The sequence below is a fragment of the Ictalurus furcatus genome, chromosome 20 (assembly GCF_023375685.1).
Source record: "Ictalurus furcatus strain D&B chromosome 20, Billie_1.0, whole genome shotgun sequence".
Taxonomy (NCBI): Eukaryota; Metazoa; Chordata; class Actinopteri; order Siluriformes; family Ictaluridae; genus Ictalurus; species Ictalurus furcatus.
Genome location: NC_071274.1, coordinates 20510605 through 20537027, shown reverse-complemented (window position 1 = coordinate 20537027; position 26423 = coordinate 20510605). Strand labels below are relative to the sequence as shown.

Below are 26423 nucleotides of genomic sequence, written 5' to 3'. Positions count from 1 at the left end.
TGATTTTTAAAAAAAATATTTTTGGTTGTAAAGTAGTAACGAAACCCGAAATATATGCGTAAATGCCGTCATCTATAAATATGAACAAAATCTCATCGGGAACGCTGAAACAGTATGGGACAAGTGGAAGTCTCTCCGTCTGTCTGTCTGTGATTCTTGTTAGCAACGTTAGACCCCAAGTGACCTTTGACCTCAAGTGAGTTACGAGTGTCCGTATCGGTGTTTCGACTTGTGAAATCGAAGCGATTCTTTGCCTGAAATGTAATGATTAACACCTGTTAAATATGACACTCGACAGGATTTGCGAAACAATCTTAGACGTGACGTCACCCAACACCTGCCTCTTTAAATCCTCCCGACCTAAAACCTGTCACCTGGCGCTGAAAACAGCCCGCTAATTCTCACTAGTAATCGTCGACATGTTGATGATTTCTATGAGGAGACGTTAATTTCACGTTATTTTCGGAAGGAGTCTCCAGTGTCGGTGCTTTTTTTTTTGTTTTGTCCGTAGGAATTTTATGCTTTTTTCGAGTTCTCAGTAACGTCACATAATCCGCGTTTCGTTTTTTTTTCCTGGGTAGTGTCAAGAGAAAGGTGGGGGGGGAGGGGAAGGGGGGTGGCTGGTGAGGGAACGACCGTCTATAGCGGCTGTAACGTAAGTGATGACAGGAACTAAGTGTTTTGGAAGATGTTCTACAACAGTAAATGTAACTATAAATATACAAGTATAACATGGCATTTTTTAAAAAAAAATAAATAAAAATGTCAGCATTGGTGAATTGCTATGGCCAGGACTATGAGGAAGAAACCACAAAGGAACATGCTGTTAAAGGAAACGAATCAACTTCAGCGTGCCCTGTTGTGTTTTATTCCTTCCCGTTCATGTTGACGTGAATCGGCATCACCTCGTAAACGACGGATGGTTTCTCTTCGTTGCGCTGCTCTCCGTCGCCGTTTCCTCCACCTGAGCTGTTGTTTGGCACTATTTTGAGCTCTCTCCGAGCCAATTAACTGAACTGAAATGACGGCAGCCATCACCGGAACGTTCCGTATCCAAATGGTAGTGTACGTAAGGCATGCCGCGGAGCGAAGATCAGAGTTCAAGGCGAGAGATGAACAGAACAATAGTCGCTGATTGGCAGTCTGGTTCTTCTTCTCGCTGTGTGATTTTTATGCCCTGGTGATGATAAGAGCGTTCCACATGCAGGGCTTTAATTGTTGTGTAATTGTAGATTTCTTACAGAAAGCTTGGCGGATGAGGTTTTGAGAGGAGTTTGAACGGAGAAGAAGGAACGTGCACTACTGTTTGGTGAAGCCGTTTCCAACGTGACCAAGGATCCCAGAAAATCGAATCCAGTGTTGTTTTGAACAGCGCTTTTAATAATACACTTTTAACGTGTGTAACTCTTTGTGGCACTCAAACCTTCCCTTTGAGAGTAAGGTCCATGCATCCAGCCCTTTTCTTTCATTTCTTGGATTATTTTTCTGAGAAATTATTTATTAAAATGTTACTTTAAAAAAAATAAAATAAAAAAAAATCATTCACTGGCACTTTATCCAGCTCAGAGTCACGGTGGATCTGGAGCCTATCCAGGGAACGCTGCCTATCCAGGCAGGAATACACCCTGAACAGGACACCAGGCCATTGCTAGGCACCATGTGCACACACACACACACACACACACACCCACCCCCCTAGGGACAATTTAGCATAGCCACTCTACTTAATGGTATGTTTTTGGAGGCTCGGAGGAAACCGGAGATCCCAGAGGAAACCGATATGGATGCAGTGAGAATACATGAATCTCTAAGCAGATAGGAACCAGGGGATCAAACTGGGGACCCTGGAGGTGTAAGGTGTCTCCCCAGTGTGTATTTATTAAAAAAATCATCACGTGTGACTCCCCCCAAGAGAAGTTTTAATATTTTAAATATTAATTTGTGGGGGCACGGTGGCTTAGGGGTTAAAACTTTTGCCTCATACCTCCAGGGTACATACATATATACATATTGATTTATTTTAAAATATTTAAAGCATATTTTTTAAATGTTTGAATTTTTTTCCTCCCATTTTCTCTCTCAGTTTTCCAATTTCTTTTCCACTTTTTCCCCCTCTCTCTCTCGGTGTCCCTCTGATTACACTGACCTTTTCGTCCTCATGTCCTCCTCTGACTCCACTCGGATAGACAGAATGCTGTGAGGTGAGGTGAGGTGAGACCGTCTCACTTGCGAATGCTTTACAATGCAAAGATTTGTGCCATTGTTATGAACAGTCCAACGATTCAGTCGAGGCGAGTGCGCCCTCCCGTGGTCACAGGTTTGTGTTGCACCCGAAAGGAAACGAGAACATTTCATGTAAAATGATCTGATTTATTAGACATTAAAATAATTAAAATGGTTATATAAACAGGATAAAACATTTAATATTACATCCTAAATTAATTATAAAATGCAAGACTAGGCTTTGTCCAGCAGTAATTACTTGGCTAAGTCCTTTAACACGCGCACTCACACGCGCACTCACACGCGCACTCACACGCGCACTCACACGCGCACTCACACGCGCACTCACACGCGCACTCACACTATTTTCCATACACAAATTTCATAAATCAGACTTTTAGAAAGTAAACTCTCTTTTCACACGTAGTGCTAATAATCTAACCCCTCTAGTTAACCATTGCTACATCAGTGTGCAAAAACCAGTTTGTGAAAATGGGATTTTACACTTTCGGAGTCAGAAATGGCAGCTTCAGGCACTTGGCTGGCCAACCCGGTTGAGAAAGTTGAGAGGACGTATTAAGAGTACTGCTTGGTGAATCGCTGATGGAACTCTTTCACTTTATTGAGCAAAATCTTGAGTTTAGCAGCCGGTGGTAGGATGGTCATCCTGTTCGAAGAGGACATAAGAGGATAAATGACCACAGTATAAAGTTACAGGACATTATATCCAAATGAACGGGCGAACTCTGCCAACTAGTGGTAGCTCTACAAATAACACACTGTGATGATTTACTGCGCGACGTATTAATAGTTAAAGAAAAAAAAAAGTAGAAGTAGAAAACCGTAAACGTGGCAATGCTCATGAGATAATAACATGCAGAGAAATTTTTTTTATTTTAATCACAAATATCCAAGCATACGTCTGAGGCAAAAGTCAGGTATGAGAGCGCATTCATTTTAAGCAGCTCCTCCATTTTGTGCAACGTCACCACAGTCTTGTCCACTTGTTTTCTACTGGCTCACAAGACTGAGGTAAAAAAAAAAACAAAAAAAAAAAACAATCCAAAAGGTCCAAGTTCACCTAGATTAACGCTGCGTTCGACTAAAATTCGTAACTCTGAATTTCTGACCTCCGATCCAGAAAAACGAACCCTTTGAATTCCTCCTCAAAAAGTCGGGAAGGTCTCCTCGACTTCAGAGTTCAGGAAGTGACGTCACAAACACTGCCGCTCAGAGCATCGACAGTAAACGAAGTAAACGAACTATTGGCTTGTTAAATAGTTTTAAGGTGTCTTCTTCCATATCGCCTTGCGTTACATTACGGCTAAACCGTGAATATTGGCACCTCTGCATAAGGTGCAGGTTCACCTGATTAACACGAGACGTATTGTACCTGAAGTGATACGTTCCATCTTTTTGCCCAAACCCGCTGCCAGGGACCAAACAGATCCCGGTCTCTTCCAGGAGCTTCATACAATAGAACATATCTGGTTCCTCACCATTCTCCTGCACACACACACACACACACGCACACACAATTACAGACACACACCGACATACTCGAACAGACATATGATCGAGAATCAGAGATCGGAAAAAGCCGAGACATATACCTTAGCCTCTTTTACGGCGCCCTCGGGCAGCATGATGCGAGGGAACGAGTACATCGCCCCCTGCACGGGGTTGCACCTGATCCCGGGCACCATGTTCAGAATGTCCTCAGTCAGCTTGGCCTTCTGTGCAAGGTCATTCAGCGTGGCCGTGCGCTCCTACACAGCAGGGAAAAGCATCACGCTAGACTTTAACATATTAAAATATAACTTATTACACTGCAGTCTGGTGAACGTGGATCCTGTGGGTGTAATATGAAGTGCAAAGTATAAATAATAGTTGAGTTAATTACTGAGTGGGTGGAGCTCATGTCGGTTAAACTTATATAAGCTTCAGCCTGAACACATCACAAGACTAATGTTATTTATTTAAAAAAAATTTTTTTTTTTAAAATAACTTTGCCCACTATGCTTTTCTGTTCTATGAGTTCCCAATTAAATACACCCCTTGGGTCTCTGGAGACACCTACTTTACCCCACCCCTATATATATATAAGAAAAAGTCAATTATTTTCAGTGACGTTGGTCATGAGGTACACTAGTTCTAGCTTGGGAGTATTATATTAATCTAACAAAACAAGACAAAAAGAGGATAAATATTTCATCACTGTAATCCAAAAGGTTGCTAATGCTACCAGAGAAGTTAGGAACATGACAGCTGGTCTTCACCTTCATGAACTGAGCGTGTGACGGCTCTCCAGGCCGAGGAGGGTTGGTCACCAGGGCCACGAGCGCTTGACCTGGCACAGGGGGACACAGACGCACGGACACCAGCTTAAGGAGCTGAGCCTTCACATCCTGGTCCATGTTGATCACCTCCATATAACCGCCTCGTAGACCGCACCTGCAACAGCGTACAAATAGTTAAAAAAAAAAAAAAAAAAAAGAATACAGTGCAAACTGACCCTTAAAAGCTCCCCTTGAATGACCAGTTTCTCTCAATCAGTTTATTTAGAAGCAATGCCCCAGATTCAGTTACATTCCAATTCCAGTGTTCATTAAGAGCCTGGGAAACAGGCCCAGTCTGGCTGACAGAGTGTACTCACTCTCCCATGTAACACTTGGAGGTGGAATGGAACGAGGCCAGCTCCACTGTGTTGGAGAATTCAGGGCCCATCTCAAATAGCACCTTCTTAAAAGAGTGGAAGGCACAGCCCTCGGCGTACACGTTATCCTGATACACCTGAAAGAGGTAGAATTAAAAAGGGTTAAAATGTTTAAACGCAGAAAGACGCACTCCTCAAAGCGGCCCTTCGAAAGATATCGGGTTACCTCGTCAGCCATGATGAAGAGATGCTCCTTGGCAGCGAATCGGATCACGTCCTCGATGCACTCTCTGCTCTGTACCTGACCTGTCAGGAGGAACAGCGGCTCAGATTTAACCATGCGTAACGCACGGGTAACATTAAAGTACGCACGTGCATTTAGGAAGCTTTATTTTATTATAATTTTTTTTTTTTTTTTTATAAAATGAATTGCGGTCTGCAAAGATGTACAATAAAGAAAATAACGTGTCAGTACGATGTTCTTTAAAGTGTCTTTTTGACTTTTTCGTCACGTTACCGTAATATATAGAGATGAACAAAAATCCACTCTCTAGCTGAGCACTAATATTACGAAGGCAGCTAGAATCTCTCTTTTTCTGGTCTCATATTGGGTTTCAGAGCTACAGAAGCCTTGAACACACGTTTAAGTGATTAAAAAAGATAAATAAATAACCATCTATCATGAATCAACAAGCTCTTGAGTCTAGACAATGACACAGCATGTCAACATTTTATGAATGCACATTTTTAAATATAGTTCAACAAAAGTGGTTATATAAAACTAAGATTATGTAGATTAACGGGTTAAGATTTGGGAACAGCTGAGGTCAGAAGTTTATATACACCTTGTAGAATCGGCAAAATGTTAATATAAATTTTTTTTTAAAAAAAAGAGGGATCATAAACATTGCCTTTTGCTTTTTATTTAGTACTGCCGTGATAACATGCGCAAAAAAAAAAAAAAAGATCGGTTTATTTCCCCCTCAGATTGGTGTTTTCTGCCACATCCTTTGACGTCTCAACTTTAAGAGAGCGGACATATGTTTCATCAAAACAATGTTGGAATATTCTTGACTTGAATATTTTACAGCAAAGAGCATGGTGTGTAAGGAGACATTTAACAAAACCACTGGACTGTTCTTAGTACCTGTTGGGTTGCCTGGGTTGATGATACACAGGACCCGCGGGTTGCAGTGCTCTCTGGCGGCCTGTAGGGAGCGCTGCATCTCGGTGATGTCCAGACTCCAGCACTTCTCCTCGTTCAGGTAGTAGTTAATCTGCACGGCGCCCAGCTCGGATATCGTGGCCGAGTACAGAGGATACTGAGGGATCGGGATCATCACACCTGTACGGGTGCGACCCTCACCTGCTGTCAGCAACTTCATCACGATCTGAGAGAGAGAGGGAGAGAGAGAGAGAGGGAGGGGGAGAGAAAGAGAGGGAGGGAGAGAGAGAGAGAGAGAGAGATGGGGGGGGAATGAGAGTGGGGAGAGAATTAGAGGGAGTGAGAAAGAGTGCAGGGAGGAGAGAGAGATATAGAGTGTGTATGAAAGAGAGAGAGAGACAGAGAGATAAACAGTGACAGAGAAAGACAAAGAGACAGTGAGTGGGTGAGAGAAAGAGCGAGAGAGGGGAGAGAGAAAGAGAGGGGGAAGAGAGAAAGAGAGAGGGGGAGAGAGTCAGACAGACAGAGAGAGAGTGAGGGAGAAAAAACAATATATACAGTGGTGCTTGAATGTTTGTGAACCCTTTCGAATTTTCTATATTTCTGCATAAATGACCTAAATCATCATCAGATTTTCACACAAGTCCTAAAAGTAGACAAAGAGAACCCGATTAAACTAATGAGACAAAAATATTACACTCGGTCATTTATTTATTGATTAAAATGATCATATACTAGGACCATATAATATGACTAATAACTAATAATACAAATGTTCCCCATTTTTCTCTTTCCTGTTTCGTGACTAAAGATTTGGCACCCAAACAACAAAGCTAATGTTGCCAAGATGTAATGAAAGCCTCTAACCTCCAGTGTAGCCTCAATTGTGCAATTCTGCCTTCACACGTTAAGCCACGCCTCGTACCTGCATCGTGCACCAAACTACATACTAAACAATGTGCAGGAATGATTCCGCTTCCAAAGAGCTACCACTGAAGCTACCTCTGTAATGTGTCTGAATCCACTTAAACAAGTGTGTGTGAGATACTGGACGAGCTGAAGCTCCGAGTACCAGTGTGTGTGTGTGTGTGTGTGTGTGTGTGTGTGTGAGAGAGATGATTTAGCTATGCAGTTAGCACAAAGCTAAACTGGAGGTGATACGTTTCCTCATAACTCCAGTGTAAAACTATTTACAGTACATTATGTACTCTACACACACTTAAACAAATATACAGTGTGTTTGCCAAACATTCCTCTCAGCGTTCTCTGGACTGTAGTGGAAAAAATCTTTTCCTAGAAACTGACGGTGCAAAAAATTCTTATTTGCCTTGGAAATTCAGGAAGGTGTTCTTGTTACTAAACCTTCTGCTCTTGATTTTCTGGACCTTTATGTTCTGGTTGGGTCAAAATACCCCCATTTTCTCGAACACTTTGAGCTGTGTACAAACAGCTAACATCAGGAGGATCATGGGTATTTCAATATCTGTGTGGTCAAAAGGCACATTCATTGCTAGCAGTGAACAGAAGGATAGAGTTAAATCAGGAGGACGTACGACGATGCCATCGCTGGCGCCTGTGGTCAAATAGATGTTGTCTGGGTCACAGGAGATCCCGCCGTCACGGCGCTCAATGTAGCAGGCCACGTCGTGCCTAATGCAGTCGATACCTTGACTCGCAGTGTATGCACCTAAAAGAGGGAGGAAAAGAGCAGCATGTTACAAATGTGTTGAAACATTGAAGCCTAGAAGAAAGCTCAGGGTCTAATTAAGCCTGATTGAGGTCATCGGATGTATTTCAAATCAGCAGCTTCAATTATTACAAGGCCCTTAAATGCTTTTTAGATCACCAAGGATTCAATAGATTACAATTAAGAGCTGTTATGATATACTAAATTGTTATTCAGGATCATAGAAATGGTTCAATCTTAATTTTAGTACAAAAGTACAAAAAGGCCACGCCTCCTAAACTAAGAATGACGGACAAGTACAAAAAGTCCACGCCTACTAAACTAAGAATGACGGACAAGTACAAAAAGTCCACGCCTCCTAAACTAAGAATGTCGGGCAAGTAAAAAACAGTCCATGCCTCCTAAACTAAGAATAACGGACAAGTACAAAAAGTCCACGCCTACTAAACTAAGAATGACGGGCAAGTAAGAAAAAGTTCATGCCTCCTAAGCTAAGAATGACGGACAAGTACAAAGGCCACGTCTCCTAAACTAAGAATGACGGGCAAGTAAAAAAAGTCCACGCCTACTAAACTAAGAATGACGGACAAGTACAAAAAGGCCACGCCTCCTAAACGAAGAATGACGAACAAGTACAAAAAGTTCATGCCTACTAAACTAAGAATGACGGACAAGTGCAAAGGCCACGCCCCCTAAACTAAGAATGACGGACGAGTACAAAGGCCACGTCTCCTAAACTAAGAATGACGGGCAAGTACAAAAAGGCCACGCCTCCTAAACTAAGAATGACGGACAAGTACAAAAAGTCCATGCCTACTAAACTAAGAATGACGGACAAGTACAAAGGCCACGTCTCCTAAACTAAGAATCACGGGCAAGTAAAAAAAGGCGACGCCTCCTAAACTAAGAATGACGGGCAAGTAAAAAAAGTCCACGCCTACTAAACGAAGAATGACGGACAAGTACAAAAAGTTCATGCCTACTAAACTAAGAATGACGGACAAGTGCAAAGGCCACGCCCCCTAAACTAAGAATGACGGACGAGTACAAAGGCCACGTCTCCTAAACTAAGAATGACGGGCAAGTAAAAAACAGTCCATGCCTCCTAAACTAAGAATGACGGACAAGTACAAAAAGTCCATGCCTACTAAACTAAGAATGACGGACAAGTACAAAGGCCACGCCTCCTAAACTAAGAATCACGGGCAAGTAAAAAAAGGCGACGCCTCCTAAACGAAGAATGACGGACAAGTACAAAAAGTCCACGCCTACTAAACTAAGAATGACGGACAAGTACAAAGGCCACGCCTCCTAAACTAAGAATGACGGGCAAGTACAAAAAGGCCACGCCTCCTAAACGAAGAATGCCAGACAAGTACAAAAAGGCCACGCCTCCTAAACTAAGAATGACGGACAAGCACAAAGGCCACACCTTCTAAGGGACTGACAGAGAGGCCACGCCTCCTAAATCACACATGCGTATACAACATACCGATACTGCTTCCTCCACACGCCTTCAGAATGCTCCGTGCACGATCTTTGGCATCATCAGGAAACTTGTTATCATCTAGCAGATCTGGATACGAGCACAGTGCCAAGACCTTGAAAAGAAGGACAACAGTGAGACTACTGGGAAGGAAAAAAAAAACCTTAACACAAAAATCCCTTACTCTAAAAGTTTGTTTAAAGACACAGGAAAATGTTACAAGGTGATGAGGACATGGTAACCGCTCGGGCGAGTCACGATTCCGAGATTGCTAATCTGACCCGGCAAACTACATGCGAACTGTGTCGACTATTAATAACAGAAACTTGACCAATAAAGTAAGCAAGATTTGTTTTGTTCTCTGAAGTAATGGCACCTGTCTGAAGAAGGTGATGGGTTGCTGTCCCATGGCATGGGCGTCTCCGATGTTAGCTTTGATGACCTCGTCAAAGGGTTTCTTCACTCCCTATCAAAACAGAGAAGCAAAGTGTTCACGCCGTCTTGAGGATTAGAACCTACTTCCTCTTCTGCATTTGACCTGTTCAGGTGTGGACAGATCGGAAATCAGAAATTCATGCAGGCTAAAATGTGGCAACTGCCTTAATTTAACTCAAAAGTACCATGAGTTCGTTATGTTTATTAATCAGGGGAGAAAAGTAACAAACGAAATCCAGTTTATCTGTCAAGCAAATTCTCTCCCCCTCGATCTCCCTCCCTTTTTGTTTATCAGTCTGTTTGTATCTCTCTTTCTGCCGCCCCCTCTGCCTTCTTCTGTCTCTCTCCCTGCCCTTCTGTGTTTTTTTTTGGTTCTCTCTCTCTCTGTTGCCTTATTTTGCTGACTGTCTCTCTCTCTCTCACTGTCTCCCTCTGTCTTTGTATCCCTCCTCTCCCTTTCTGTCTGTCTTTGTTTCTCTTTGTCTTTCCCTCCTCCAGTCAGTCCCTCTCTCCTTATGACTATCTCTCTCTCCCTGTTTCTTTTTCCATTCCTCTCTCTCTCTCTCTCTCCACCTTTCATTGTGTGTCTCTCTCTCTGTTGCTTTGTCTCACTGTGTCTCTCTCTCTCTCTCTCTCTCATGGTCTACCTCTGTCTTTGTATCCCTTCTCTCCCTTTCTCTATCTATCTGTCTCTTTCTTGCCCTATCTGTTTTTCTGTTTCTCTTAATCTTTCCCCCTCTCTCTCCCTCCTCTGGTCGGTCTCTCTCTCCTTATGTCTATCTCTCTCTCCCTGTTACTTTTTCCATTCCTCTCTCTCTCTCTCTCTCCACCATTCTCTGTGTTTCTCTCTCTCTTTCTGTTGCTTTGTCTCGCTGTCCCCCTCTCTCTCTCTCCCTCCTTATGTCTATCTCTCTCTCCCTGTTTCTTTTTCCATTCCTGTCTCGCCACCTTTCTCTGTGTTTCTCTCTCTGTTGCTTTGTCTCACTGTCCCTCTCTCTCTCTCTCTCTCATGGTCTCCCTCAGTGTTTGTATCCCTCCTCTCCCTTTCTCTATCTGTCTCTTTCTCTCTCTGTCTGTTTCTCTCCATCTTTCCCTCTCTCTCCCCCCACTCATACACAAATCCCTTACGGAGCAAACAGCTGAGGCATCCTCAACTCTTGGATTTCTCAGTCCAACATTCCCGAGTAATAGTTCCCGAGTAATAATTCACACAGTTTTCTCGCTCAGTCAACGAAGAAATAGTCTGAAATCTGCACAGGTGCGACGAGGCCAACCTGCAAATTATTTCTCTCAATCGTCACACACTCACCAGAAACCAGGTGGAGCTGTACAGTATCTCAATCAGACTTGATTATATGGCTTATGGCACACTGTTATGCGCGACTTTCAGATTTATGAGGTTTGAAGTCTGACTTTTATACGGGAAGTGATCTTTTTCATAAAACGTCATGTACAAACGGTATCACTGCGTTGACCTGAAAGCCTTGGAGCTCAAAAACGAAAGAAACGCACTTCGGACGCCAGACGTGCTTTTAAACGATCTGATGAAAATTTCAAACTAGTCTGCACTGATCCAAACACAGGAACAAAAAAAGAAATAAAACAAACGACGACAAAAAAGATTAAGGTCGATGACCGTGACTCTTCAGAGGACGAGTGTGTAGGGAGTACGGGGGTGAAAGGTCAGATACGGGGATTACAGACCCTGAAATGCTGGAAGAAGCGAAGATGGACATGACACAGATCCATAACAGTACGTAACAGTCAAATCTATAGAAATATTATACAAAAGATTATAGACCGGTACGCAGCATGACATTATAATATAAACAAATTAAAATCATGGTACAGCAATCAGAGCGCAGGATTAGTTTTGCATTTAACTTTGCATACAGTGTCTAACCTACACACTTTCTCCTAAATACACATCAGGTTTCTCCAACAGCTTTATACGGATCCAACATCCTTCTCCGTTTGCAACTCTGTCGTTCTTTCCCATGGCAGGCGTGTGAAAGACAAGCAGGTGGTGCGCATGAGAACCGACACACTGTTTATGTTCTTCTACAGGGAGAGAGAGTGTGTGTGTGTGTGTGTGTGTGGCCAATAGGAGCAGCTGGAAACTCCATCCTCGGAGTCCTCGTATGCTTTGAATAAAACCACCCTCGCCGGTATGGAGCCTCCGCTCCTATTATTGGTCGAACAAAAGAGATGCCGATCAGCGGTGGCCAATCAGGTGAGGCATGTGAGAAACACCCCAAAGGTCAGACACACCAACCCAGCCTGGTGTGTTTACAACCAGTCATAAGGCACTCCTAAGCTGCGACACTTTACAGCAAACAGAACTGATCCACTTCGTTATAATATACTGTAATACATCATACGTGTACTGAGATGACGCTCCAACATGGCTGAGATTTTTATACATTTTGGGAAGAAAAAAAAAAAAAAAAAAAGTCTAATCTGAATCAGGAATCTTTATTACTCTTAAAAGTGGATTTTATTCGTCTAGTGCTTTTAACAATAGACGTTGTCACAAAGCAGCTTTATGGAAATCAACGTCTTCTGGTCAAGACTTTTTCACAGATCACTAAGAGGATGAAGCAGTTATTATTATTATTATTATTCTGCGCTCACGCAGAGTCGTTCTGTTGGACGTCTGGTGTATGGTACAGGTTTAAAAAAACAAAGCTGTGTTAATACACACAGCTGGACGTCCTCAGGAATGCGTGAAGAAAAAAAACAATAAAAGCCTGGGCAGTGTGCACGAGAGTCGAGTCGAGTCGATAAGCAAGCGAATGGTAGTGTGTTGAGCTCTTGAACACGTAACATTCTTCAAGACACCGTAACGGATCGAAGGGTTTGTTAGGAAGATTTATAGCTCTTCAGTGAGCCAGTTTTAAGCCAAATTGCTCAGAACGTAACCATGGAGATGGAGGTCTCTCGGTCCCGTTAAAAATGGCAAAGATTATCTTTATAAATAATAAATACTAAGCATGAACTGATCCATTACTGAGTATCGGTTAGTAGTGAGTACAGGGCTGGTAGGATAGTATTAGATCGGATTTTAAATACTGGAATATCTGATTTATTTTAGGTCATGAACGTGTGACGTTGATTGGCCCAACCCAGATCTGTGATCTTTTGCATAAACGTGTGATTGTCGTGGCCAAAAATGCTTGATTTTATTCAAATTTGCGATGCAGTTCAGACATTTTTGTGCGTTTTTTTTTTTTCTTTTCCTTGAATTGGCGAAATTGCAATCGCACGCAATTGTTTTGCACGGTATTTCGCAGTGATGTTTGTTCGCAAATTAGAGCTTTTAGTTCTACTCGTGTTCAACACACGAGAATCGAAGAGGGCTTCGGTTGAACGCGCCCAAATCTGCGGAAATTTTTTGGAAAATTTCAAGCTCCTCCGAATGTTGCGAAGTTTGCTCGATTTTGCTGCAATTTCTGCGATCGCAAAAATCGCCAAATCCTGGAGGGACTGGTCAGGGTCAGATTAATGTTACGTCTGAACTTTGAGAAAAGATAAAAAGGATAAAGTTCCTGGTTTTAATCAAACCAACACCGATCAGCGTACAGGATCAGTTCTAACCCATACATGTTCCTCCACAATACTGAAAAGATATACATCTGATATGTATATAACTATAGAATAAAACGGGATTAGTGTGTGTATTTCACTTAATGCTATAATGCTGACAGCGTGTGAAAAAAAAAACGCACTCGTACATACACGACATGTGCAAGCAACGGCAACTGAGAAACTGTCGGTTCATGTTTTCAAAGCACATGACTTGCTCCCCTGCTGAGAAAAACCCAGCAAGACACAACCTGCGCCGGTACCGAGTTCACTTAAGGTTAGTGGAATTGTAAAACAGAGCTCATCTTCCTGGAGGGTAAGACAGACAAACAGTTTGATATTGTGATCGATATTGAAACAGAAAGGAAATTACAATTAAAGTGAGATGAAGGGGATTACTGTAAAGTTTTTTTTCCCCCTCCCAAACCACAAGATTGAACATACATACACCCCTGCTTTCTTCCATACCATTATATTATATAACATTATTTCCATTAAATATATTAAAGCAAATTTATTATTTTTTTTTTAATTTAGCCCCAAATAAACTTCATAATATACACACCACGCCCAAAAAGTAATCCAACCGCACTTTAAATAGGGCGACATTGTTGTTGGTGCTACAAGGTTAATGTTGTTGGATATGTAGTCAACTTCTAGCACCAGTGCAGAACAAAAAAGGGGGAGAGGAGAAAAAAGAAAAACAAAACAAACAAACTTTGAACATCAAACATGACATTTGGAGTAAAGAGGAAAATATGTATCCGATCTTTGACTTTGAATCTGCTCCTTTACAGTAATCTGAAGACATGACATGGTTGCTGTTTCGATGCTGGAAGTTGAACCTGAAACTGAGCCTGAAACTAGTTGAACTTCTGAAAGGAAATTTACTGACACAAGTGTACGGTTAAACGAAACGGATTTGCTCAGGCTGCCACAAATATCCCAACTTGAAAGGAATTCAGACTTGATTCGGTCCTCGCACAGCACCCGTTAACGGTTCCGGATTAAGCATCTTAATCGACGACTCGATATCGTCTCGGACAGTTCTGAGATTTAACACACACATGGTCGCTAACTATATATAAATAACTATTTATCCGTCTCTATTCACTAAGAAATACGTTTATTAGGGGGTCATTATGTTTCGTCTGATTAAACTCTTAACATGGAAACATGGCTAATGCATCCACAAGTCCCCTCAGTGTCCGATTTTGGAAGGATGTGGAAGGATACAACGTTCAGTTTACGACCACCTTTAACAAACAGCAATGCCTCTGTAACCATGGAGGCCATTTCAACTCGGGGTCATGGCACGAGAAGTGCAGTAAATGCTTGTTATGATTGTTACTTCAGTGCAATAGTAACAGCACACATGTCATGGGGTTTATCAGAAATTATGTACAGGGTGACCAAATCAGGATTTACACCTAAACTTCTCAATGAAATTCCAGGACTTTACGAGCACTGACTTTTTTTTTTTCCCTTTTGTTTGGTTTAAAGGACTGAAATAGAGCAGCGGGTGTCAAATGAGAGCATCTGGATTGTGTCTAGGAGTCTTTAGTGTCAGATTTTGAGCATGATTGTTTATAGCCGTTATAATATATATATATATATATATATATATATATATATATATATATATATATATATATGTACTTGTTTCGCAGACAGGTATGTTCTACAACATTAAATGTAACTATAAATGGATAAAAAGTATGACAACTAGCAGCGAAAGCTAGTTACCCAAGCTGCCTGCTTTCAAAAAAATAATGTTTCCTGTACAAAACCTGGCCTGTTTTATTGCGCTGCAGGTGATTATATACTTCTGTGCTTGTTATAATTTCGGAGTTCTTCGCCACGAACGCCTACAGAGAAAACGACGTAGTTAATTATATCACCGTAGCTAGCCTCAGGCCATGGCGTCAGATCATCTGAACAGTTATTAAACTTTTCACGGGTGAGGTACTGTCAAAACACGGTCAATGCAATATTGTAAAAGTTTCAGCACTTTTTTTAAGCCATTTTCACACGTTTAACGTCACAGTATCAGATAGGAACATACACTAATTTGACTATAAACCCCGGAAAACGGAAATATAAAACAGGCTTCCGGTATGATCCGGGCGAGACTTCAGTGTTCAGGAGAACGATGGATAAATGTATGATCTGGGGTTTGAAAAAAAGGGCCAATTGCCAATGTTATTTTCTATTATGCTTAAATTGCCAAAATGACAAGTCCAGCACTTCCAAGAATTTTGTGCAATCCCTGACTGAACCTTTGAACTTATGAAAATTCAGTTTACAGTTTAAGCTCTATATCGAAAGATGTTCTTTAGCTAACTAATGTATATTACTAACTAACCGTTTTAGTGACACTACAAAATGAGTACGGGCACAATGGATGACAGGCGCATTCCCATATGTAAATGTGTGATCTCAGACACACTTGGGTGAGCATGAATCATCTGGCGTGAACCAGCTCTCGAGGTCAGAGTGAACTTCAGTCTCTCGGCCTGTTTTTCTCGAATCTTTGCGTCACAATTTTTCGACCCGTCCTCGTAGCCTTTGTGTAATTAATTGTTTGCTCAACTGAATAGCTCCTTTTATGTCCTCAGTTCTGTGGCAAACGGGCCTCTAAGATCGGACCACACTCAAACAAAGATGAGGCTGATCTATGCGACTAGAAAGCAAACAAAGCGCTCTGTTGAGTATGTGCTTTCAGAAATGATCCGCTGGTAGACTTTGAGATGTGGGTGTGTAAACATGTATAAAGTGCAGCCAGAGCCGGACAGGTTTCCTCCTCAGGAAACTATTCAGTTTCAGCACAGACCGGCCCAAGGCCTTACTATTGTGTTCGCTAATCACGAGGTTCAGTACAGGTGAAAAGCAGCTCAGATTATGGAAAGGGTGGGGATGTGACTGGTGCAACCAAGTGAACCTAGCGACCAGCGTTAACGACAAAATAAAGTAGTTAATTACAAAATAATTAACCTAACGTTAGTTGATGTTAGCCTAACATGCTAGCTATCTTGTTTGCCAAACTAGCCATCGGTGTTGATTATAAAATAAAGTAGTTAAGCTACCATAAGCTAGCTTATGTAGTTCATATTAGCTAATAAGCTAGTCTAACATTATCTAACTACCAGTGTTAATTACAAAATAAAGTAGTTAACTAATAATTAGTGAGCTTGTTGGTGAACCTAGCAAGTGATGTTAATATACCATTAGCTAGTGTTAAGCTACCAAAGTAACTTTAATTCAAGCTAAGCTAACTAGCTGGATGATTATCTTAGCTAATGTTGCTCAGCTACTATACTGTGTGTGTATAAGAAAAAGCAGCTTTTTTCTCATAAGCGGCGTGTCCAGCCAAAGAAATGAGAAGGTCAGCAGTGATGTCATACCGTCAATCTGTGACTAGTGTTGAATTTTACTCAAAGTTCTGCCCTTTACGGTCCAGAAACCCTTGTCACTGATCACACAGTCTAATCCAAAACAAACTGCTTATGTTCTTGTGCCGTGTTCCTGAGGCTGTTCACCTCCCAATTCCTGTTCACCTCTGGCTCACTTGGAAATCAACAACCGTGACTATAGCTTCACAATTATATCAAATCTGGTCTAATTATCCTTAACAATACGTCTGTGTAGAAATGAAGAGGTGCGCCAGGTAAACGTCTGATACGCCAAAAAAACAACAACCAGTGTCTGAATGGAAGTTATATAAAAGACACTTTTGTATAATAGACTGCAGAGCAGCCAGTGTTAATGGAGCAACCGTGGAAACTGGTAGCTGCCTGAAACTCCCAGAGATTCCAGCAACTCGGTCAGATTTGCGACTCGGTCATTCTGATGAGCTGTTTGACAGAAGCAAAAGCCGCAGAGGCAGCTGATTGGTAGAGAGCTTCATGCGTCCTTCACTCCCAAAAGAACAACGCTGTATGCGCATGCTGAATGTAGTACTTCCCCAACGGAAGTACTGAGGTCTGAACCACTGTCTTGCACAATTTACTAGACACTGATTTCTTACGTTATAATGTACCGTTTGACTACGTGCAGGTTGTACACTCTTTTAATGGGCCTGGTCCAATGACATGGTCTTTACACTTAAAACATGGGTCCGAATGATTAGAAATGCCTCGCCAAATCATGACGCTCGAGCACCTTGATCTGCTTGCACAGAAGGAGCTAAGGCGCTCATAATGGCTAAATAGGTGCTAGAGAAGATGGTTCACGCACAATGCACCAAGCAAAAGTTACACCTGTTGACTGTGACTGCAACTCAGCTTATAGATAGCTTTCAGCTATCTATCCATCCATTTTCCATACCGCTTATCCTACACAGGGTCGCAGGGAGCCTAGTCCAGGGCACACCCACAAGGTGGAGGACACCCTGGACGGGGTGCAAACCCATTCACACGCTACGGACAATTTGGAAATGCCAATCAGCTTGCAACCCTGGAGGTGTAGGGCAAGCGTGCTAACCACTAAGCCACAGTGAAGCCAGCCAACAGCGTTTTTTTCTTTTTTTTCCCTTTCAAATTGCTGCTTACATTGCATCACAGGGAAATGTAACATACTCTCAGCAAAGCGCTATCCGCCCTCTTCTGCATACATGAGCTCACAGTGACACACACCAATCAGGAGAGGTAGGGAGGGAGGGAGGGAGAGAGAGAGAGAGTATGCCCCTCCCACTGAGAAGGCAGTTTTGCTCTCTTGGACTTCTTTATTGAAGTTTGACTGTATAGTTTGATTTGTAATCTTATTGCATTTTTGTCTGTGAGTTGAGAAAGCTCAATCAAAATAAAATATATAATAATAATAATAATAATAATAATAATAATAATAATCTCCTGTCTAATGTCTGCAGACTCAGTACAAGAATAAAAATTTTTAAAAAATCTTCACATGTCATTGTGATGAACTAGCTAAATCTTTGTGTTAAAATATTACCATAGGAAGGGACTAGAATCTAATGTTATGTCTGCTCATATTTTTTTTTTTTACACCCATTATGTGCAATTATGTGCAATTATCCAAGAATCTCACCCAAACTCGAAAGCTGTCGATGATAAGAACTTGAGAACCATCGCTCAGATAACGCATGTTCTCCCATTACGACCAAGTGTGTGGTATGTAGTAACATAGGTTGCAAACATGCCCGAGCAAGATCTCCAAGAGCTTAGCAGCCTTTATTACCTAGTCTAAGCAAGCGAGTCATGAAATAACTGCTGAAATAACACAGTAACCTGTAGTACACTGAGGAAAACAAGGAAAACAAAGCAAACGCCACATATTACACATTCTTGACGGCAAAGGGGCTCGAATGTCTGTCCTGATTCACTTTTTGGACCATGTCCAAAGCTAGAATACGTAACTTGTACACTTAACCGCAAACATTTCTATTGACAAATGTCCTATAAAGATATTAAAACGCATCGCAGGGTGACGGTTATTTCGCACAACATGCAAAAACCTGGGGTTTAATACATTCTGCTGAATGCATGTACTTTAATAAAGTGTAACGATCAGATCAGAAGTTTAAACCCTTATCGATATGAGCACGGATACAGCTTCTTTTGGGGTTTTTTTTTTTTTGTTGCTCTAACTTTAGCCGTAAAGCAAACTTGAGTGTGAGAACAGTATTACTCAGCGTAATAGTACTTCTGGTTTAGAACACAGCCCTCGACGACTTGGTGGTCCCTGAAGACTGGACCGAGAATCTCTACATGAAACGGCTTCGCGGCATATTTTGGGGACCTGCACAAGTTTCCGTATTGGTTAGTTCAGTAAAGCATTAAAAAGACTGAAATGTGAAGTGCTGGACTGGAGCGGATTAGATGATTGGATCAGCGGTTCCCAACATTATCACGGATTTATATTTAATACGAAGCTCTTATAATTATTAGCTGGTCTGACTGGTTACTTGAACTGAACGGCTTTAAACCAAACATCAATAATTAATAACATGTACAACAAGTACTTGAACAAATACAAACGGGGAGTTCGAGAATGAAAAGCTCAACTGCTCGGATAAACAACCAAATTATTAATACACACATGTAGCCGAAATAACTAGCCTAATAGCCTAGCCTATGTGTACACTCTCAGAGAGAGAGAGAGAGAGAGAGAGAGAAAGTACCAAACTGCACTTTTCCTTGATCAAGCGTATGTACACCACTTGTAGCCTACCATTGGTGTATTGTTTAGGTCTAAAAGGGCAGGGATGCCTCCATGGTTAAGGCTCTGGGTTACTGCTCAGAAGGTCAGGGGTTCGAGGCACTGTTGGGCCCTTGAGCAAGGCCGTCAACCCTCTCTGCTCCGGGGGCTCTGTATCATGGCTGACCCTGCGCTCTGACTTCCTAACAATTTCACCGGGATATGTGAAAATAATATTTTTCTCTGTGCTGTAATGTATACGTGTCAAATAAAGGCTTTCCTAAATTAACGTTACCTTCCCAGGTAAACATTTGGATCTTTCATGGTACCGCTAGAGCTTTGATCACCAACCGTCGGCCTTGAGATCTACCTTCCTGCAGGTTTCATCTCCACCCCAAATCGAACACATCTATTTTAGATGATCCAAGAACTTCTTAAGGTAACGATTAGACGGGGTAGATCTCCAGGAACAGGGTTGGTGACCACTGCACCAGTGGAGTACCAAGACAAAACAACACTTTGGTACCTTTACTTCTGAGAGTGTACAGTTGGAGGGGATAAGTGGAATTTGTTTTGCACTTAAAAAGTGGTCTGAGAGCCTTAAAGCTTGGAGATGAGACACCGCACCTCTCTCAGCTCCTTCTCCAGCTGCACGGCGCGTTGCACGATGGGTCCTCGCACCGCGTACTCCACCTTCTTCACATTGGCGTTCATCGTGTCAATAGTGAGCACCTTCCTGCGCTGGCTGAGCGCCTTGTTCTCGGCCATCTTCCCCCACGCGAGTCGGCTCCGACCTACAGAGAAAGTCCTGATGGGAGACCCCAGAGGAGAGAGAGGAGGAAAACTCATCACACGGCGCACTCCTGGTCTCGCGCATGTGCACGGAAACATTGCTTTTTTTTGGTTTGTTTGTTTTTAAAACTTGTTGCGTAATTCAAATAAATAAGCTACAAGCTTGTAACAGAAGCGCGACTCGATTAAAATGCACCGCACGCGCACGGGCTATAAAAACTCCATGAGACCTTTGATCCCGACCGGGGACAGTACTAAGATAAGCAAAGCACGCTTGGACACGAGTGTAGCCTACACAACTAACTCACTCTCACACACACACACACACACACTTCCTCACCAAGGTCTTATTTCATGCATGCATACATTTGCACTTCTTGGGACCACCACCATCACCTCCCACTCCCACTCTCATTCATCAGTATTTACGCACCAGACGTGTTTGAAGAAGGTTCCCCCGGTTTCCGAGACGACCGACTGCTGCACAGAGTGAAGATTCCCCGCGCGCAGAGCAACTCTAGGAGGAGACTTTAGTCAGACACGGCTTGAATGAAACTGCCTGTGTCCGACTCCGCCCATGCGCTAATGACAGACCCGAGGTACGAAAGATTCTGCAACACTTAATAGGAAGTCGCAAGAGTAGGCTACCTATTGAGTGCCTGCGGGTTTAGGACACAGCCACGGCGGTACACCCGTGAGAATGTGTCCATATGGTGGTCTTGCCTTTTTTTAATGTACCATTTCTTACAACAACACTAAGTATGCTTCAAACTGCAAAATGCACCAATTACAGCCCTAAATATTTTTTTGGTAATATGTACATTGTGTAAATGAGTCAATTTTTTTTTTTTTAAACGCAAGACTGAATAGTAAAGTAGAATAAATATGTCTGTGTAAGCCATTAAAATGGTCTATCTAGAATAATAAATAAATGTTTTTTTTTTTTTTTTTTAAATATTCAAGAAACTGCTAAACAAAATCGAGGAACATATATACGAGGGTTTTTTTTTTTTAATAATAGGAATTTCAGCTCTTTTCGGGGAGTCAAGAAGAAGAAGCCTGCCAATTTTCCATTTGGGAGCAGAAAGAATTGATTATTATTGTGAGCAATAAGAATCGATTCTTTCGGATCACAAGAGTCAATTCTTTTGGGTCATTAAGGGTTCTTTAACAGGGCACTTGGTTCAAGCTCAGCAGTAAGAGTCGATTCTTTTGGCTCCCAAGAGTCGATTCTTTTGGCTCATTAAGGGTTCATTAACAGGACACTTGGTTGCTTAGCTCAGCAGTAAGAGCTGATTCTTTTCGCTCCTTAACGGTTCATTGTCAGGGTACTCGGATCAAGCTCACCAGTAAGAGTCGATTCTTTTGGCTCCTTAACGGTTCATAGCCAGGGCACTCAAGCTCACCGGGAAGAATCGATTCTTTTGGCTCCTTAACGGTTCACTGAAAAGGCACTCGGCTCAAGCTCACTAGTAAGAGTCGATTCTTTCAGCTCTTATCGTTAAAAGCTTCTAGAGATGTTCCTGGATTCTTTAGTAAGTTCTTGAATATTTAAAAAAAAAAAAAACACAACAACATTAATTTATTATTCTATATAGATCTTTTCAATAATTTACACTGATACATTCATTCTACTTTCGGCATTGTTAATTTAATTTACTCACTGTACATATTACATTACACATTACGTCTTCTTCTGCCAAAGTTGTCGGTCTTTACTTATTAACTGTTCAATGATTATTCAAACGGATACATATTAAGATAATCCCTAATAGCTCCTTACTCCTAAATGCACTAGACATTAGATAATGACTTCTGCAGCCTATAGTGCTTTACATGTACAATACACAGCCATTTAGGATTTAAAATACACTATACGGCCAAAAAGTTTGTGGACACCTCACCATAACACTCATCCCATTCCAGGTTTAGTTCCCTATTGCTCTTATAAAAACCTCCAGTCTTCTGGGAAGGCTTTCCACTGGATTTTGGAGCGTAGCTGTGGGGATTTGTGATCAGCTGCAAGAGCATTAGTGAGATCAGGCACTGATGTTAAATGAGGAGGCCTGGGGTGCAGTCGGCGTTCCAGTTCATCCCAAATGTGATCAGTGGGGTTGAGGTCAGGGTTCTGTGCAGGACACTCAAGTTCTTCCAGTCCAATTGTGGCAAACCCTGTCTTCATGGAGCTCGCTTTGTGCAGATTAACTGTGCCTATTAAAGTGTACAAATAAACCCGGTTTTTAAGTGCCGTTCAAACCGGCAGTGTAGAAGATATCTCAACTCTTTGTCTGTGACACACCCTACATTCTCCAAACTGCTGCACAGACATTATCTCACGCTGTCCATATACATGATACATCGTACACACATGATATTTCACAATACAGACCCTCAGTATTCTCTCACAACTGAGAATAACATTTAATAGAAAGCAAAGTAACATAGGGATGTCGGTGAAATCTGGATACGAATTTCGGTCCAAGATACAACTTGGTAATAAATTTAAAAGAAAAAAACAAAAAGAAGAAGAAGAAAAAGAGAACAGCTTAAGTGGAGGAAAAATTCCTGACCCATCTAACAGAAGAAAAGAACACTAATACATCAACGTGCAGGACTGCAAAACGTACTTATATATCACCAGTAAAGAACAAAATCCATCACCCAGTATGTTTCTCTTATGGGATTTCAGTTTCACATCAGACAAAAGGACTAGCTAGTAGCTGATTAAAAGGCTCCCTGTACTGAATGTATAATAAGAAACGCTTATACTTTATCGTTTCTGGCCACTACAGGCAAAAGTGCAGTAGAATCCTGGCTTCAAAATGAACCCAATTTTGCTAATGGGTAAAAAAAAATCAATGTAATGGGTAGAGTGATTAGGTCAGCAAAATGGGTACTGATTCACAGTCACACTTTCTTTAAGAACAGTATCAAACTCAGGCACAGAAGAAACTGTCCTTCTTCAAAAAGCATCATGTTTTTAAAAATATTTTTATACCATAACTCTGTTGAATTCGTGATACTGATTGGTCAGAACGTGTTGATTATTTTTCTACGGACAATCTGGCAGACGGTCCATGGAAAAACATTTTTCAAACTGTGTAATCGCTGACATGGTGAATTTTCGGTGTTAGTCCGATGTCAGCTAAAATACAGCAGATGGATACAGGCAAAGAGTTTCAGTTAAAGTTCACATCAAACATCAGAAGGGAGAGGGGAAAAAAAAAGTGATTTCAGCGACTTTGACCCTGATATGGTCGCTGGTGCCGGACTTAGTACTGGGTTGAGTATTTCAGAAATATTTCAGTGGGATTTTTCACACTGATTTTCACTCTAGCGTTTACACAGAATGGTGCGGAAAACAGGGGCGCATAGTGGTTAGCACGTTCACCTCACACCTCCGGGGTTCGAGTCCCACCGTGGCCCTGTGTGTGTGCGCGGAGTTTGCATGTTCTCTCTGTGCTGCTGGGGTTTCCTCCGGGTACTCCGGTTTCCTCCCCCAGTCCGTAGCTGTGTATCGGTGTGGATATCCGTTTGTTTATCTTCGGCACGTAAGTAAGTTCTTTATCCTGGTCAGGGTTGCGGTGGATCCAGAGTCTGTACTGGGCACGCTGGGAGAAACACACTGGATGGGACGCCACCGTGCTGGCCACATCACAAGAGAGAGAGAGAGAGAGAGAGAGAGAGAGAGAGAGACACAGGAATGTTTTACTTATTTATCAAAGTCATTCACATTTTATATAGAGTTTATATAAATACTATTTATTTGTTTTTTTGGACAAACGCCAACCCTTTTAGACTTAGTGTATGCCTCACCTTGGCAGAACCTCCAACATGGTACTATATAATCCCAGTAATTACACCTACGCTGTCTGGCGCACTAAAAGCCGGTCGCCGTGGTGACGGCATCCAGAGTGTGTGTGGCGACGGAGCGCAAAGCGAACGTGGGCACGGAGAGGTCGGTGAGGAGGAAGAGCTGGTGCTGAGGCGTCTGCACGGCGTAGCATTTACATTCATCGGTCACGAGGTAGCAGTGCACGGGCAGGTGTGTGAACCCTGCGGAAAACTCCTCGTGGAGCAGCTCGGCAGTTGGACGCTCTGAGCTCGGAGACTCCTCCGAGCTGAAATAGCGCGTCGCCGCAAACGTGTAAAAGAGGCGCAGAAGCTCCCAGCGACGAGCCGGCGAAAGGGGAGGCGTGGCTTTCGAGCAGGCGTGGCCGAGAGACTCCACCGATCTGCGCGATTCACGGTTTATTAGGAGGAGAGCTAGGACGTCCCGGCGGAGGCCGACGGAAGGAGACAGAGCCGAGCGTTTGGCTTGGTCCAAACAGGATCGCAGGTTCTCCACTACGGGAGACCAAAAACGACAAACCTGCTCGTTCTCGACGTGGTACAGAGACGGTCTGGGACCACACAGGACACAAGCTATGGCGCCAGGGAGCAGCTGGAAGCACAGCAGCCTGAGCGCGACATTAGGGCTACCTTGGGGTAAAAAGACTGGACAGTCACATGATGTCTTCCCAGGGGGCAGATTTGCAAGGGCAGAAAGAAGGACGAGCTCTTGAGGAGCGAGACGCCACCATTTCTCGGTAGCTACTGCGAGTCGACCGCGGACGAGCAAACAGCCAAACTCGCTCTCGGCAGCCCTGGTGAAGGCGTCCAGCGTCTCCTGGAGGAGGTCGGCTTGAGGGAGCAGTATACAGTCAACGCAGTGCGTCAGATCTCCCATCAGGCCCCGATCGCCATCGCGATCGTCCACGCCGCGTTCGAGCAGCATGTCGATTAACCGGTAGCAAGAGCGCAGCTCTCTCTTGAGCCGCTCTACGTTCCGCGTGTTAGCCAGCTCGTCCAGGCCCAGCACGAGCACCATGCAGTTCCAGGCGTTCTCCAGCAAACGCCGCAAGTGCAGCTCGCTAACGTCAGCGTTGCTGCTGATGCCGATGAGCATCAGGCTGTCGTGGAAGACTCTCCACAGCACACGTCCACCTCGTTCGGTCTCGCAGCAGGACAGCGCAGCATCGTGGCCTGTCCCGAACATGTGCACGCCGTTCAGGGAACCGATGATGGAGAAGGGCAGCTGCTTGGTGGAGCCACGGCAGAAGAGCGGAACGCCGCTGGACGCCGTGAGACACAGGAGCTGGACGCTCTGGGAGTGAAGCATGCCGAGCGACGAAGGGACGCTGAACATCACTCAAGGATACAGACGTCGTGTCACGGCTTAAAAAAAAAAGCACAGGACCAGAGCGTCATGAAGATGTTCACCTGCTAGACCACTGTGTATAATATAACAAGGCTATTAAAGTGCTTTCTGGGTCAGTTCATGATCAAATTGAAACCTTTTCTGATTTCTTATTAGTTTTAAACTTATTGGTAACATTCAGGTCACTATAAAAAATGAGACACTCCTGTTTTTTTTTGTTTGTTAGATTTAAAAAAAAACAACAAAAAACAAAAACAATACATAATACATGAATGTAATAAAGTTCAGCTAAACACAGAGGTTCAAAATCTCTCAGGGACACCATGAATTGTTCAAATGTTTTTTTTTTTGTTGTTTTTTTGTTTTTTTTACAGACCCCTTCACTTTCCCTTTCTTACGAATAATGTTAAATCATTAATTAATTTGATGGACATAATCCATGCAGATATTAGACTGATTTTTAAATATGATTCACAAATATATACAAATATATACATATATATATACATATATATATATATATATATATATATATATATATATATATATATATATATATACACACACATACATATATATGTTTTTGTCCCCGCTGTTTACTCCAAATTTGACTAACTAATTCCACCTGCATTAAAAAAACAACACATACAAAGTGATAAAAAGCTATTTCAAACTACTATACCATATTAATAAAAACAAATACATATGTTTAGCTCTGTAAAAGTGTAACATTATGTCCTAGGGTGTCATAAACCACATAAACAAACTCCTGAACAACTTTAGAATGTGTTTATTGCATAATTCTACACTGGTAGCTATAAGCCTCCATTATTTGTTATATTAAAGAATAGTCTCAGAGCTCCTTCAGATACCAAACATTTCTTGGCTACACTGTCTACATTTTAGGCAAGTTATCCCCTTAATTTTGCACGTTGCTAACAACAACAACAACAACAACAACAACAACAAGATGCCAGACTCTTACCTGTTTTTTTTTTTTTTAACGTATTACCGCGTCGCTACAGCAACCATTTTCCG

At 42.4% G+C, this 26423-nt stretch overlaps 2 protein-coding genes across 3 annotated transcripts; both read right to left on the bottom strand.

The window, feature by feature from the left end:
- Positions 1–750: 750 nt before the first annotated feature.
- Positions 751–20752, bottom strand: gpt (glutamic--pyruvic transaminase). Of its 2 annotated transcripts, XM_053651869.1 has the most exons (13): positions 20619–20752; positions 20021–20201; positions 9594–9683; positions 9224–9332; positions 7598–7731; positions 6027–6270; positions 5106–5185; positions 4880–5016; positions 4503–4677; positions 3837–3992; positions 3617–3729; positions 2147–2890; positions 751–1177 (listed from the first exon to the last, which is right to left on the bottom strand). In XM_053651869.1, the coding sequence occupies exons 2-12, from the start codon at positions 20159–20161 to the stop codon at positions 2800–2802; spliced, it is 1470 nt and encodes a 489-aa protein (XP_053507844.1). In that variant the 5' UTR covers positions 20162–20201; positions 20619–20752; the 3' UTR covers positions 751–1177; positions 2147–2799. The 2 variants fall into 2 exon arrangements, with proteins under 2 accessions (XP_053507844.1, XP_053507843.1); XM_053651868.1 differs by lacking the exon at positions 20619–20752 and having other exon boundaries at positions 20021–20523.
- A 151-nt stretch (positions 20753–20903) lies between these two features.
- On the bottom strand, positions 20904–26423 carry fuz (fuzzy planar cell polarity protein). Its single transcript, XM_053651888.1, has 3 exons — positions 26371–26423; positions 24002–25402; positions 20904–23830 (listed from the first exon to the last, which is right to left on the bottom strand). The coding sequence occupies exon 2, from the start codon at positions 25371–25373 to the stop codon at positions 24066–24068; it is 1308 nt and encodes a 435-aa protein (XP_053507863.1). The 5' UTR covers positions 25374–25402; positions 26371–26423; the 3' UTR covers positions 20904–23830; positions 24002–24065.